Below are 15,890 nucleotides of genomic sequence, written 5' to 3' on the forward strand. Positions count from 1 at the left end.
GTGTTACAAGGTAAAAAATTGCAAAAAATAATCATCCAGTTGCAGTTTCTTAATTTCTTTTATGTCAAATATCTTTGAAAACGGCACTCAATGGTCTTATAGAAAACTTTATGTATCTATTGTATCGGTATGTGTATTGATTCAAAATTATATATCTTTAATTAATTTAATTTTATTATATTTTAAATTTTCAGTATACATTTTTATTGTAGAAATATATATTTTATTGTAGAAATATATATTTATTACATTCATATCGCATTTATTTATATATATATATATATATATATACAGTAACGGACATCAATTTAAGCTATTTTTATCATTTTTTTTAAATAAATTTAATAGCATTATATACTTATGTAAGAAATATTAGTAAATAATATGATATTTAATGTAATATTTATAGTTTTTATTTTCTATTTAGAATGAATAAAATAACTGATATAGATACATTGGCGAATATATCAGTCATTTTATTGATTCTAAATAGATCATATTCTTGAATTTTTTACCTCTACTATATATACATATATGTAAATTGGATACATTATAAATAACACTGACATTTCTATTTTTGTGACATGACAAAATGGATATTTGCATTTTAGTGCATAAATCCTTGAATCACTCGTTTTCCTTGTAGTAAAGTGCAATGCACTCATCGCCGTTCGATAAAATGACTCATATAGATACATTGGCGAATATATCAGTCATTTTATTGATTCTAAATGGATCATATTCTTGAATTTTTTACCTCTACTGTATATACATATATGTAAATTGGATACGTTATAAATAACACTGACATTTATATTTTTGTGACATGACAAAATGGATATTTGCATTTTTGTGCGTAAATCCTTGAATCGCTCGTTTTCCTTGTAGTAAAGTGCAATGCACTCATCGCCGTTCGATAAAATGACTCATATAGATACATTGGCGAATATATCAGTCATTTTATTGACTCTAAATAGATCATATTCTTGAATTTTTTACCACCACTGTATATACATATATGTAAATTGGATACATTATAAATAACACTGACATTTATATTTTTGTGACATGACAAAATGGATATTTGCATTTTTGTGCGTAAATCCTTGAATCGCTCGTTTTCCTTGTAGTAAAGTGCAATGCACTCATCGCCGTTCGATAAAATCTCGAACGTAATATTCAACGATATGTAAAACGGATGCTTCGGTCAGCTGTAATCGCGCGGAAAATCGAAGGCTGCCACGGGCAGCTTTTCCGGTGCGGCCGGTAAGGTATTTCGCGTAAACGACAGTTTAATCCCCTTTCGAGAGGACGACACTATTATCTATTTTTCCGTAACATTTATCGCGACTGCCACGTCACCGCCGTACTGAAGCATCTGGAATCATCTCACGGATTAAACCTACGTGAAATTTAATAAGTTCCTCTCGGAGGATTAGCCTGTTTTCTCTTTTTTACACAGGATGCCCATTAACGCGGAAATATGCTCTTAATTCCCTTACTTCTGCTTCAGTGCTGCGGACGTTAAAGAAAATGGGAAGATGGATTATACGGAAAAATCACACCCCGATTACTCATCAGAATATTATTTATAAAGTCTAGTATTATAGCACTTTGATAAAATAATCCCTTGGCGAGATAATCCTTTCCAAGTTGAGGGAGTTTACGGTTGCTTCATCATTTCTTCCATTTCTCACCGTTGTCGTAACCTAACTTGTATAAATCCTTCAAAACGATGTTGAACGTTACAGTAATGACTCCCTCGACCCTCATGCGAGTAACTGTAACAATTGCGAGTGACAAAACAGATTAATTTAAAGAAAGCAATAGTTTGATGAAAGTATCTTCCGGCAAAAGAATCTCCCATGTGTGCAAGAGTTTCGAAAGTTAGTGAACTTTAAAAATGTTAGTGTTGCAAAACTATTAACGTCACACAAACTTTTCTGAAATGTGAAAATCCTATAGTAGTTCGTAAAGCTTTTCACATACACCTCGCATTACTGTCCGACGATAAAAAGAGAAATTGCGTTTATAAAAAATTAATTAAAAAAGAATGTATTGCTTTTAATTAATATTTTATATTAAATACAATGTTTCAAATTAATTATTTTTTAGTATTAATTTTTCTGGCAAGGCAAACAACTTGCTTTGTTTGTTTGAATTAAAATTGTTGGAAATCCTGAGATACAAATAATACACATATAGAACTAAGTTAATTAAATTGTGGATGCCATTGATTGTTACTCTATTACAGTTTCTATTAGATGTAATTAATTTAACGCCAGTAACACTAACGAGAAACGTCTCGGTGCATTTCCTTACGTTCTCTGCCGCCGCCGGATGCCAGTATGGCGGGATCAATTAATTCCGGTCTCCTGCCAGTTAACCACTCCACGAAATGCTGCAGCATGGACGATGACTCCGGTACATAGATCGATACCCTGAGATTTTGAGATTTTCGTAAAGCACGTCCAAAGCGGTATGATTAAAATTTAATACGCCATTTCGAAGGGAATGATATTCAAAGTGATGAGAGTAACATGAATGTAGAATTATGACCAAATATCAATCTTCAATAACGTTAGGAGTCGCTCATTCGCAAAAGTAAGAATAAAAAATGAATCAAATAAAATAAAATAAAGTACGTATAGGAATCCGTATTGCGCATATCATGCATATCTCATTGTTTTTATTAAGTTTGTTGAAAACTATGTCGGATATTTCTCAACAAAATTAAACACTACTTTCGGATTCATTGGTTTCCAGTTTAATGTAAATTTTTGAAAGCAGCATATTAAACTTTTTTAATGAGAATAAATGATAACGAGAAAAACAGAAGAAGTAATTACTACTTGTTAATTGATGAAGAAGAAATGTAATCGAGATCGAAAAGTTTTAGAGACAAATTTTTCATGTATACTTAATGTAAGAAAATTTGAATCCAAAGTCTTTCTCGCCTTTAAATTTTTATGACATATTTCTGTATGTTATTTCTCCCAATTTATTTTACTTGTTATAAAGAAATTAACTATAATATTAAAATAAACGTTGTTAAAATTGTATAATACTTTTGTTTAACATACGCAAGATAAAATTTTATTCTCAAGAATGTATTTTCTGAAAATTAAATATTTTTAAAGTAAGAGAGAAAGAGAGAAAAAAGAACTGTTTACTTTATTTAAGATGGTAAAATTTTTTTTTTATTGTTATTTTTATTTATTGTAAATATTGATCATCGAGATGCGATATATGTTAAAGAAATTGTTTTCACGAGAAATCCCAATCGGATTTGCTGAAAGCCGTTGCATATGACGCAAACTAGCGAATAATGTTACACGTGGAATAAGGGAAAATATTTTCTTCCAATATATGCGATACGTGCCATGCATACAATGTGTGAACAAATAGCCTCTGTGCAAACAGATGTAAGTTTAAAATTCGGGGAAATATTAAAGGTAGTAAAAAAATAGGAAAACCATAATAGCACGGTTATAAAACTAGCAAACTGCACATTTTTAAAACGCGTTTCCAAAAAAATGATCTATTATTCTATCCATTATAATTAATTTTGTTAGTTTCTTGCATAATGACATCATTTATAAACATTCTCCGAAAAGAGAGATGACGTTTTCAGGCCACTGAAAATTTGAAATATATCCTCGTTTACTGATCGATGGCCGGGTTTCAAGGAGTTTCACTAAAGGTCAAGAACGAAAAATAGAAATATTCTATAAATCAATGAATAATGTACACACGATCTTTTCTCAGTTGTTACGGACTACACAATGTAAAATAAATATTTTTAAAAAAGAAAAGCCACTAAGATTAAAGTATATAGATTTTACAATATATTTTCGTACTTTCAAGATTATATTTCTAATTGATATTTTATCTTAATTTTTTTTGAAAAATAACTCTAAATTTTAAATTTTACGCGATTTTATCCTGCGTACTTTTTCTTTCTTATCTTTTTATTGATTATGTTATGCAAATACCTTTTTTCATGATGCCCTGTTTTTAAAGGCAAATGGCATACTCCATATCCTCTTATGATATCATGACCGAAAAAATCCAATCCGTAAATTGATATGACAAGCTGCGGCCCTATGACAATTTATGTTTCTCTATTCATAGACTGTAAATGTAAATTCGGTGAAAGTGCCAAAGGAACCTTTTACATATTTTACATTTTCCTTACATACGCAAGCACATATACTTACATCCATGTGGATTTGTGCTTTTGAATGTAACATCCAGGGGAAAATTCCAAACGGCAAGATTTCTTGGGTTGTTGCTGCATTTGCACATTTGTGTCAGACCCTCTTCGATTCCCTGCGAAAAGTTTCGTGCGAAATTTTATTCAAATTTATTGACCTGTTTAAAAGTTATTCACCCTTAAATTTCCAACCAAATATAAATCGTTTGTGATATAATTCACTTCGGTATTTGCACTTTACATCAACTTGACAGTTTTCTATTGTTTGGTTTCTACAGTTAATTAAAAAAATTTTAATTATAAGATTTTTTTTATTAAAATTATTAAAAATTATATGAATTTGCAACATTGTAATTTTCTGCATAATCTAAATTTATTTAATATTTTTAGTATTAAAATGCCTTGAAAAAACACATTGTTCTCCCAATTTTTAATTAATATTGTATAATCAATTATTTTACTTCAACAGTTTTATATGCAAAGTAACGAAAAGAATCGATTTACGAAGAATAACATATAGTTCCATTTACAAAAATAAAGAGAGGCATCTATCTTCCTTCCTGAGAGACTCAATAGCAGTGTGTGTGTATGTGTGTGTGTGTATCATATGTCACATAAAAAATTTCAGCAAACCTTGAAATATAAACACAGAATTTTGTGTGTTCTGAATAGCTTCTAAAAAAAAAAACAATTTGTAAGACTTTATGTGGACCATTTTGTGAATCCGGTCGATATTTAAACTGAGAAACACTATAACTAAGCATAAAAGAAGATTGTATGAAAACTTCTTCTAAGGATGTAATCCAATATGTCTGCAAAGTGACCTAGATTACCGAGAAGATTTCTTCGTGACAATTGTGACGTAATTTTATTGCTTCTCTCGACGTTCTATTGTTATCACACGGCTTACCGCGACTACGCTCCATTCCGGTCCGAAATGAAAGCCGTACTTGCAGTACGCGTTATCAACATCGTAAAACTCTGCATGCTCGATGGAACCGGTAATAGACAAGAAAAACTGACCATTCACTGACATATTATGAAACTGAATTCTTATTCCACTTTTTCTAGCGGCAAATATCTCGATAAATACAACAGTACTTGGAACCGATTAACTCTTAACTTTCTGTTTACATGTTAAATGTACGCCGTTACTATGGAAATGACACATGTGCGTCGCAGTAATGTATGATTATGCCGAGCATGCAAGCGGAACGTTTCTTTCCAATTTTTTTGTTACCAATGTTTTGTTTTAATAATATCTAAGCAGTTACAGATAAAAAATTCTTTTAAATTTAATCGATATCTTTGGCTGTCGGTGATTTTTATTCAAATAATCGCTGTTTACAATATTAACTTAACAATTATAAATTTATCTTCTTTTATAGTAATGTTTTTAAAATATGTCTTAGATCAATTATTTATTGTCTTCATTAAATTCTACATTACATTATTTGATCTTTGATCAGTATGTGTATGTGTTTAAGGAGACGCATTAAAGCAAAGGAAATGAGCTAAGAAAATATCACTCGTTGACTCATGATTTATTTGTTCTCAATGGCGAGACAATTTTCTAAAACAGTCAACAACTAGAAAATAACGACGGCGTTTGCTAGTAGTAAATATGTACATGTAACAACGCTGTGTGAGCTGTACAGAATTTAGAAACGAACGCATCGACATGTTGGAATCAACATGATCAGTCTACGATCGTGACTACATGATATATGAAGTACCATAGAATAAGGTTACATCCATCAGAGTTTCCGTATTGAAGCATGCATCTTCTCCTAAAAGAGATCAGAGTATTGTCAAGTTAAAACCGAAACAGATAAAACAACAGAAAAAAAACAAATCTTCCAAATAACACTACATCTAAAATATAACTAAAGGACATTTAAAAGGCGCCTTTTAGGTATTTTTAGATATTTCAGATTCGTGTTATTTGACCAGGCACCGTGGAGTATCGTTCATTTATCCAAGAGAGAAGAAATATGATGACGATGTCATACACCCTGATCGGCTTCGCCCCATTCTGCGGCACATTTTCTCCATTTTTGCGAATGCGCTATGCGTTATGAATCGGCTAATCCTCTTGAGAGGCGATTGGCTTATCGTCCAGACGAAAGTTCCTTCATGCGATTCAAGGCGGAACCAGCTTTGAACCAACCGATCTGCTGTTCGTTCAATGTATGGTTTAGACTGATGGTGTCGACCTTACCGTCCTTGTGTTTGATTTGCGCTTTCACTGGCTGCAAGAATCACATAAATAAGAAACAGAACGTATAAGTTGAACATTTAAAAATTTTACAAAGTACGAAGAAACAGCAAACTTTTTTGAATTTTAGGTTTGAGAAAAAGATGTTCTTTACGAACCTTGCCAGGCGCCAGATCCTTCAGACCGAGAAGACTGATCTTATCGTTAGGTTGAATCTTATCGTAATCGGCAGGGTCTGCGAAAGTCAAAGGCAAGAGACCTTGCTTCTTCAAGTTCGTCTCGTGGATACGAGCAAAGCTCTTGACGATGATGGCGCGGCCGCCGAGATGACGCGGTTCTAACGCGGCGTGCTCCCTGGAGGAACCCTCACCGTAGTTTTCGTCTCCTACGGCGACCCACTTTACGCCCTTCTTCTTGTAATCGCGTGCGACATCGGGCACGCCACCCCATTCGTTCGTCAATTGATTCCTGATCTTGTTCATCTCACCATTTTCGGAATTGACGGCGCTGAAAAATTCGACAAACGCAATCAATATGACATTGCATTCCGTAGGAAAATTTCCAGAAGTTTAAAAATATAAAAATTTAATTTCTTTCTCCGAAATATTTGATAACAGTTTGTAATTTTTTTTTATCTTTTCGAATGACACTTGCTTACCCGAGGAACATATTGTTGGAAATGTTATCGAGATGTCCACGATACTTGAGCCATGGACCAGCCGCGGAGATGTGATCCGTGGTGCATTTGCCTTTGACTTTAATCAGAATTGTTAAATCCTCCAAGTCCTTGCCGTCCCATTTATCAAACGGTTCTAGGAGCTGCAATCTTTGGCTTTTCGCGTCCACATCGACTTTAACTTTGCCACCATCTGAGGGCGGTGCATCATAAGTATCCACGCCGGGGTCGAAACCGCGATTAGGTAATTCGTCGCCTGTACACATACATATTCAGTTATTATAGTTATTTTAGTCTTTAGTCTATAGTTAATATAGTCTTATATATACAGGGTGATTCAAAATAACCTGATGTCCTTGCAATGCCATATTCTTGAGCGAATTCTGAGACGATTTTTCCTTTTACAAAATTTTGTCCGAAGCTTAGTTTTCGAGTTATAATTGAAAATAGGTAGCAACTTACGAGTTCGATACAACGGGCAGGCAGGGACGCGCAACGTATAATGAGACTATCAAGTGTTTACTATCATCTCATGACGCATTGCACCGTCCCTGCCTGCCCGTTGTACCGAACTCGTAAGTTGCTACCTATTTTCAATTGTAACTCGAAAACTAAGCTTCGGACAAAATTTTGTAAAAGAAAAAATCGTCTCAGAATTCGCTCAAGAATATGGCATTGCAAGGACATCAGGTTATTTTGAATCATATATATATATTCTATAGGTATATCTTGGCAAATCTCTAAGTTTGCAAATTCATTTCTTTCTCAGTGTGTAATAACTTTTTACAGAAGAAATATATGCAACATTAACTTTCTTAAAAACAATTAGCAGTATGGCTCTAACTTTGGCTTACAAATCGGGGAAACAATTACTAAAGTTAAATATTTTTGTATTTTGATGGAAAGCGATGGCAAACGCAGCGAACACATTATTGAAATAAAAAACCAATGTGAAAGTTTTAATAAAACTTAAATTTAAAAAAAAATCACGGAATAATAAATAGAAATTATAAAGATCAAGCTGCGAGAAAAAGAAAAATATTTTGACGATATCAAAGAATGTAATCATAAAAACGTGATCTCCAAAGATAAGATTTCCGAGATAGATAAGATTAAGTAATGTAAATAATGGAAATATTAGGCATGGAAAAATTCTTTGTTATTGCATTATAAAGGAATACTTTTGAGAATAAAAATAGCTGATATAAGCCAATCGCAAGCAATTTACAAGAGGAAAAAAATGAATTCGAGAACTTTATTGTTAGATCTCGCATATCTTTCACTGACAACTACGTGAATTATGATAAATACAAATTATTATCGACTAACCGTACGGATTATCCAGAAGGAATTCTTTTCCATCTTTGCCCTTTAGTCTATCTTTGACCGGATTGAAATCAAGCCGCCCGGCGATGGAAAGGGCAGTGACAAGCTCGGGGCTGGTAACAAACGCGTGTGTCGCCGGATTAGCATCGTTCCTACCAGTGAAGTTTCGATTGTACGATGTGACAATCGTGTTCTTGTCTCCTTTCTTGATGTCCTGACGATCCCATTGACCAATGCAAGGTCCGCACGCATTAGCTAGCACCGTACCTCCAAATTCACGAAGAGTTTCGGCCTAGAAATAAAAACGTCATTTATATTCATTTAATAAATTGTACAATTAGATGTACAATTTACTTATTGTGCAATTTCTAAATTGCACAGTTTTACAAGTAGTAAAAATAAAGCACTTACGATTCCATCGCGCTCGATTGTTGCGCGAATTTGCTCGGATCCAGGCGTGACGTTAAACGCAGACTTTGCCTTCAAACCGTGCTTTAGAGCTTGTTTGGCGATATTCGCGCATCGACCCATGTCCTCGTAGGAGCTGTTGGTGCAGGAACCGATCAGGCCGACCTTGATCTCATTTGGCCAGTCGTTCTTTTTAGCCGTTTCGCCTGTAATGATTACGAAATATTTTTATATTTGTAACTATGTTTATTTTTCATTTTAATATAAATATTTTTTAGACTGAGATAAAAATGTCTTTCTAATTGAAATAGTTTAGCTACCCAGTTTAGAGATCGGATGAGCCAAGTCCGGCGTGAAAGGTCCGTTCACGTGCGGCTCTAAAGTCGACAGATCTAACTCGATGACCTGATCGTATTTGGCGTTGGAGTCGGCCGTCAGCAGACTTTTGTGTTGATCGGCTGCTGCGGCGACTTCCGAGCGTCCGGTCGCCTTTAAGTAATCTTGCATTCTGTAATTGTACGGGAAGAGCGAGGTGGTGGCGCCGATTTCCGCACCCATGTTGCAAATGGTGGCCATTCCAGTGCAACTGATGCTGTCGACACCTGGGCCGAAATATTCGACGATGGCACCAGTGCCGCCTTTGACGGTCAGAATACCGGCTACTTTGAGAATGATATCTTTCGGACTGGTCCAGCCCTTCAGTTCTCCTGTGAGCTTTACGCCGATAACTTTGGGGCACTTGAGCTCCCACGGGATGTTTGCCATCACGTCGACAGCGTCGGCACCTCCGACACCGATGCACAGACAGCCTAGACCGCCTCCGTTCGGAGTGTGCGAGTCGGTACCGATCATCAGCAAACCGGGGAAGGCGTAATTCTCAAGGATGATCTGATGGATGATGCCGGAGCCGGGATTCCAAAAGCCGACGCCGTATTTGGCACCTGCAGTTTTTAGGAAATTGTAGACTTCCTTGTTGATGTCCTTGGCACGCTTCAGATCCTGATCGCCGCCAATTTGAGCTTCGATTAAGTGATCGCAGTGGATGGTGGACGGCACCGCAACTCTTGGTAAGCCTGACAGAAAGAATTCAGTGAGAATTAAAAGATTTTGTCACTTTGTGTCGAGATTGATGACTTTACCTGAACTGATAAATTGCAGCATCGCCATTTGTGCAGTTGCATCTTGCATGGCGACACGGTCTGGTCGCAGTCGAAGATAGCTGGTGCCGCGAACAATATCTTGCTTGTCAGGTTCATCAAGATGGGAATAAAGAACCTTCTCAGACAGAGTGAGCGGCCGATTCAATCTGAAAAGCATTCAGAAGACAAGTAAATGACAATTCTTAAATGTTTTGTACTAAAATTAAGCTGTCATAGCTGCTTGCTAACATCTTTATATGTTTTATAGACATTGATATTGGCATTATTGCTCTGACATTTCTAGAATCATTATAGAATAATTAAAACAGTTTACCTCTTTTTAACCACTTTAAGATTGTCTTCTAGTTTGTCGTATGGCAAGTAGCTAGTTGTATCGAATTTGGACATCGCCACCTTCGCAGCAGCGAAGCTCAATGGGCTTACGCTGAAACATCGTTGCTGTATATCCGCAGCTAAGGCAGACAATTTCTGTAAAGCAAGTAAATTATCTGATGTTTGTTTCTGCAATGCGTTTCTGAATAGCGTATGTAGATTAGAAATAAATGTATCAAATTAATATGTGCCAACGATCACTTGTCATTGTGCTGTGTGATGCTATTTATGTTTGATTGCAATTACGTAATTGCATTCATTTAGATCTGAGATATGTGTTGCTTATTGCACTTGACGTATTTATTTCTACAGATATGCGTCGTAATAAATGTGTCTAGATAACTACGTCTGGCGATAATTGCAACAATGCGCGCTGATAATAATAACGACGACGTTTGCGATATGTCGCAATAATGCATTTAGTTTAAATGCATTATTTTTTGTTATCTATCTTAATAAATATTTCTCTAATGCTTTTTATTTTTCAAATTTCTTCCAGATCTTCTAATTCAAAGTCAAACCTCGCGCTCTCTTCGCCCACCTGCGCCACGCAGATTTAACCTTATGTCCTCGAAACGTGAGCGATATATATGTGCAGTTTGCCACATGATTACATAACGTCTTTTGTACATTCCGTCGCCCGAAAAATTTTTCACTTTTGTTCAAATCGTCATACGTTTAATTCACGAATCCTGTGATATTCATTTGTCGAACATTGACACATCCACTGTGCGCCCTACACGCTCCTTCCCATGATCGATTTCCCTGTCATTCACTCTGCTCCAAAAAATCGGAGCAAGATAATTTTAACACAGAAATGTATCTTCCACATTTCGAAAAACGTCAATTATTCATAACACCGTTCTAAAAAACCATTCTAAATACTATTATGATATACGAGAGTTCCCTTCCTCGAGCATAAGAGGTCAATATATTGACCTCCGTGCGGAGAAGAGGGGAAAAAGAAGTTCGAAGCGTGCTTATGTCTCATGTGATGCAAAGTTTCTTTTCACTTTACCTGTGCACGAAGCACTCGCGTGCAATACGACATGATGAGTGAATTAGCGATCTGCTGTCGTGAACTCGTGCTCGAAGGGCGCAAGCGCGTGTGGGAAAGCGTAACAGCCTTCCCTTGTGGCAGTTCTTCTCGAACCGGCCACTAAAAGGAAACTGGGGATGAGAGCATAGTGTTCTTCATGCCATCAATGCATAATTTTTGCGCTTGCGCGACAACCGCTCTACATTTTTCCACCAAATATCTCGAAGAATTACGCCTGTCAGGGATGTCTATCGATGTTCGATATTATCGAATCTTCGATATTTTTTACCTTTGACAGAAAATTATATAGAATATTAGACAGAATATTAAATAGAAAAGTTATTAATACAATACTGATACAATAAATTATTTTAGACTATTTATAAGAATATATTGTATCGTATAAATCAGAGCTCGGCGTTAGTTGCACATTTCGGCTCGATTCTTGAGAGGACGTCTCCCGCTCTCCCACTACCGCGCGGCCGCTGGCGGCCGAGCCGCCGATAGCCTTGACTCAGGAGCGTCTGTGTAACAAATAGGCTGATGATGAGCGGACACCTTTCAGAAAATAAAATTTTCTTCGTTATAGAAATAATATTTATTTTCACTAATTATAATTAAATGTCTTTATTACATTCATTATAATAATTTACCTAGACAATAATATATAATATTTAAAAAATAAAAATAATTAAAATAAATCAAATTATTAAAAAATTTAACTTTTTAATAAAAATTGTATGATTTTTTAATTAGAAATCAATAGCTTTCCACATCAGGGTATCGAGAGATCTTTCAATCTCTCCAGACGGTTTTTCGAAATTTGTACATTTTTAAAAAAGTTTGGGGTGTGGCGGTTATGTGGGTCGCCCCACCATTTTTCGTTTGAAATCGAGTACCTACGTTGATGCGTCTCGTTGAGACAAGCAACTTTGGTCCTATAAACATATAGCGGCCAACGAATAATTACGGAGTTATAGCACTTTTTCGTCGCCAATTTTTTTGTTATCGGGGCCTGTAACTCGGAAACTATAGGAAATAGAAGATCGGACCATAGGACCTTATTGGCAGGGTATCGAGAGATTTTTCAATCCCTTCAGGCGGTTTTTCGAAAACGCCGAGCTTTGGTATAAATCATCTCATCACACACATCGAAAGTAGATTTGCAGATGTGCGAGTATATGTTTAGCAATTATTCAACAATTAGGTTTTGTAAATCTAATTTTAATTTAAATTTGATTTATATGACTTATTTTTTATATCTGACAGCACAATCAGATTTATCCAAAACTATTGTGTTTAATAAATTAATCTTAATAAAGTTATAAAACATTATGTTTTATAACTTCTATAATTTTTTATTATACAAAAAAAACTGAATACAAATTTTATTATAAACTTTTATGAAAAATATCGACTATTCGATATACCGATTACTCGATATTCGATAGATTCGATAGATTGAATTCTGACGCTCTTACGGCAAGTAATTGTTGGGAGATTTCAGTTACCAGCAATTGGAAATATTTATTTTGTTAAAATTACCGATTAAACGTGATTTTTTTTTAATAAGAAAATCTTTTTATTGTCTACATCAGAATTAAAAATCATTTTTCTATGATTAAAGTATATGCGCTAATACACTGCAGAAAAGTAAACTTGAATCCAAGAAAGAAAAAAATTAAAAAATAAATTTTTTTTAACTTTTAGAGCTGTTAATTTATAACAATATTCTCTTTATACATAAATTATGCAATTTGTACGTATGTTTCCACAGTGTAGAATTACGGAATAAATTTTGTTCTGCGCAACTGGAGAGAATTGTTGCAAAGAATTGATCTGCATGTTCAGATACTAAAAGAAACGAAGATATAGAGATGGAATATTATAAGAAATACTGTGATTGATTCAATTCTTCAATTATAATAAGGTAATGAAAGAACGAAACCCGATACGGTGCACATATTACATTAATCAAATTCTTTTACGTTCTTTTTTATATCACTCTTGTAATTAAATCAATGCGAAGAAGTAAAAAATATAGTTCGATCAGGGAAAGAAGTGCGAACGTCATTTGTTTACAAATCATTATCATCACACACAGACTGCATGTCAATGTAGTGAATTACTGACTAAAGAAGACATTACATCGATAATATTTTATCGATGTATATTAATCTTATTTTTAATTTCGTCTAAATAATAGCGCTTTAGCATTGGAGTTGAATGAGACAATAACGATCGATTACTTTGAATAATCACATTTCGATTTTTTATTAAATGTGCTGCACAAAAACCTTCACAGGGTTAAAGAAACATACGAGACGAAAAGTTCTTTATGAACGCAGTGGGTCCTTGACACGATAAATCTGTTGTAGGTGGACCAGTGCAAATTTCGACACAATTACCTTGTCGAAACTCGTGTACATTTACAATTCGTCGTTTACAATTAACAATATATCAAAAGAAATGCCCTGAATAGACTTTATTTTCATTAAAAGTTCCATCGAGTCTTATGCAGGATGTCCTCGAAAGATAAATCACTGCGAAAGTCATAAAAAGTCATTTATGATATACGCAATGACAAATTGCGTATTGACAAATTGACAACAATCGCCATTACAAAAGAGAAACTTAGGAGAGCGGGATTCTAACTGAAATCTTGAAGCGATCTTATTTGGTCAAATTAGATTGCGGATAACAATAAAACTGTACATTACACCGTTATTATTTTAGAATTAAAAAAATTTAAAGATTATCCGGAAATAGAGAGACATTAACTCCATCCTAAAATAAAGCAAATAAAAAAAGGCAACAGGAAGTATTTACTTTCTTGACGGAAAAAATTGCAGTTAAGAAATGTGCGTTATATTTAAAGTGTTGTAAACCTAACGTGTGTTTATGAATTTTTTGAAATAATATTTTTAAAATTGTTTTTAATGCTTTAACACTAAATATAGCATATAATCAAGTCTCAAATTTAATTTTTGCTACAATATTTTTGCTTAAAATTAAATCAAAAAATGTTTATTGTTTAAATCTTTAAAGATGTTGATATGTTAATTTTCCTTGAGGAAACATTAATTTAAAATTAATCAAAGTATCCTTCAAAAAAAGAAAGTACAATAAATTTGGAATATCTTGTACAAAGTGCTCTATCACCGATCCTTTCACTTACTTACAGGTTCTTGAACCAGTTTAAAGTTAATTTTCCCATAACAAAATAATCACTTATCGAAGAATCATTATTTGAGAGCCATTATTATTTCATCAATTAACAAAATTATTAGAAGAAAAGCTATGAGAATCAAAGCGTGGATTTCAGAGCGCAAAAAGACATTTTTATTATCAATTTACAGAAAGTAATGATATAGAATTACCGATATAGAAATGTTTTGTGTGTGTTTTGTGTTATTTTTTATTATATTACATTCAATATTTTATATTTAATATTATTATTTAATATTATTTCTTAGAAATACTGTTCTGTTGTCTCCACGTGAGCTAAGCAATTCGACCAACTAATACGCCGCGGGCTATGACGGCGAAAGTAATAGTTTGCTCCAATTTTGCTCGAGGTTATATCAAACGTTACACCCCCATATTTAAGCAACGCTCTCACATGCGCATTCTTTTTAAATTCTTATTGTTAGCTGCTGATTCTTAAATTCGCAGATTAATCGGTCTTGAGCTTCACACGTTTCTCTATTTATAACTTTTTATGAATAACGTCATAGCTAGCTATTAACAGTTTTTCCTTAAATTTTCTATATTAACTTTTTTCTATTTAATCTCCTATGCTGAGCACGAACGAGCGATTTTCTTCGGGCGTTCGACGTAACGTTGCCGTAAACGACGCCTGGGGCTTAATTTCGATATCGTTTGAAAAATCAAACCCATAGATCGAATTGACGCGCGAAAGGAAAAGGCCACATGCGTTGTCGAACACAAGACTCATTTGCAAATCTATTATGACAGCGTTTCTCATAGCAAGATTTGACACAGAAAAAGATTACGAGAGAAAACGTAACATTAGACTATAAGTTCTAGCTCATACAATATTTACTAATTCGTTAAATAACAGATAGAGAGTTGATTAATGATTATTTTTATTGCATCCATAATATGCAACTTTATATTTTTTTTAAATGCAGTTTCTCTTACATCAATTAATTTATCTTATTACTCAATTTTGTCTATAAAAACCCTGAGCAATTATGTCAAATTATGTTAGAATAAAATATTAATATCTTACTGCACAAAATGATTACAAGAATCAATTTACATATTATATAATTCGATTTAGCAAAATAAAAGCGATCTTAATCATTTTCACATCTTTATCTAGTCAAAAATCAGATTTCTTTCTGATTTTATTACTATATTTTATTAATCGTCAAGGAGTATTATATCCTTAATAACACTGAGCGACAGAAGCCTCAGATACTCGATTATCCTATCAATCTACAAGGCGA

The 15,890-nt window shown here is 34.0% G+C and overlaps 2 protein-coding genes across 4 annotated transcripts; both read right to left on the minus strand.

Moving 5' to 3' along the window:
* Positions 1-615: 615 nt before the first annotated feature.
* Positions 616-5,602, minus strand: B9d1 (B9 domain-containing protein 1). 3 transcript variants are annotated; one of them, XM_067360522.1, is made up of 6 exons: positions 5,050-5,602; positions 4,850-4,891; positions 4,221-4,332; positions 3,996-4,104; positions 2,323-2,441; positions 616-1,781 (listed from the first exon to the last, which is right to left on the minus strand). In XM_067360522.1, the coding sequence occupies exons 1-6, from the start codon at positions 5,140-5,142 to the stop codon at positions 1,678-1,680; spliced, it is 579 nt and encodes a 192-aa protein (XP_067216623.1). In that variant the 5' UTR covers positions 5,143-5,602; the 3' UTR covers positions 616-1,677. The 3 variants fall into 3 exon arrangements, with proteins under 3 accessions (XP_067216623.1, XP_012225198.1, XP_067216624.1); XM_012369775.2 differs by lacking the exon at positions 4,850-4,891 and having other exon boundaries at positions 5,127-5,602; XM_067360523.1 differs by lacking the exon at positions 5,050-5,602 and having other exon boundaries at positions 4,747-4,882.
* Positions 5,603-5,741: 139 nt separating this feature from the next.
* LOC105673818 (aconitate hydratase, mitochondrial) lies at positions 5,742-11,555 on the minus strand. The gene is made up of 9 exons (XM_012369740.2): positions 11,395-11,555; positions 10,318-10,472; positions 9,984-10,150; positions 9,165-9,917; positions 8,848-9,050; positions 8,440-8,728; positions 7,093-7,366; positions 6,593-6,941; positions 5,742-6,468 (listed from the first exon to the last, which is right to left on the minus strand). The coding sequence occupies exons 1-9, from the start codon at positions 11,425-11,427 to the stop codon at positions 6,328-6,330; spliced, it is 2,364 nt and encodes a 787-aa protein (XP_012225163.1). The 5' UTR covers positions 11,428-11,555; the 3' UTR covers positions 5,742-6,327.
* Positions 11,556-15,890: the final 4,335 nt, after the last annotated feature.

The sequence above is a fragment of the Linepithema humile genome, chromosome 8 (genome assembly GCF_040581485.1).
Source record: "Linepithema humile isolate Giens D197 chromosome 8, Lhum_UNIL_v1.0, whole genome shotgun sequence".
Classification (NCBI taxonomy): Eukaryota; Metazoa; Arthropoda; class Insecta; order Hymenoptera; family Formicidae; genus Linepithema; species Linepithema humile.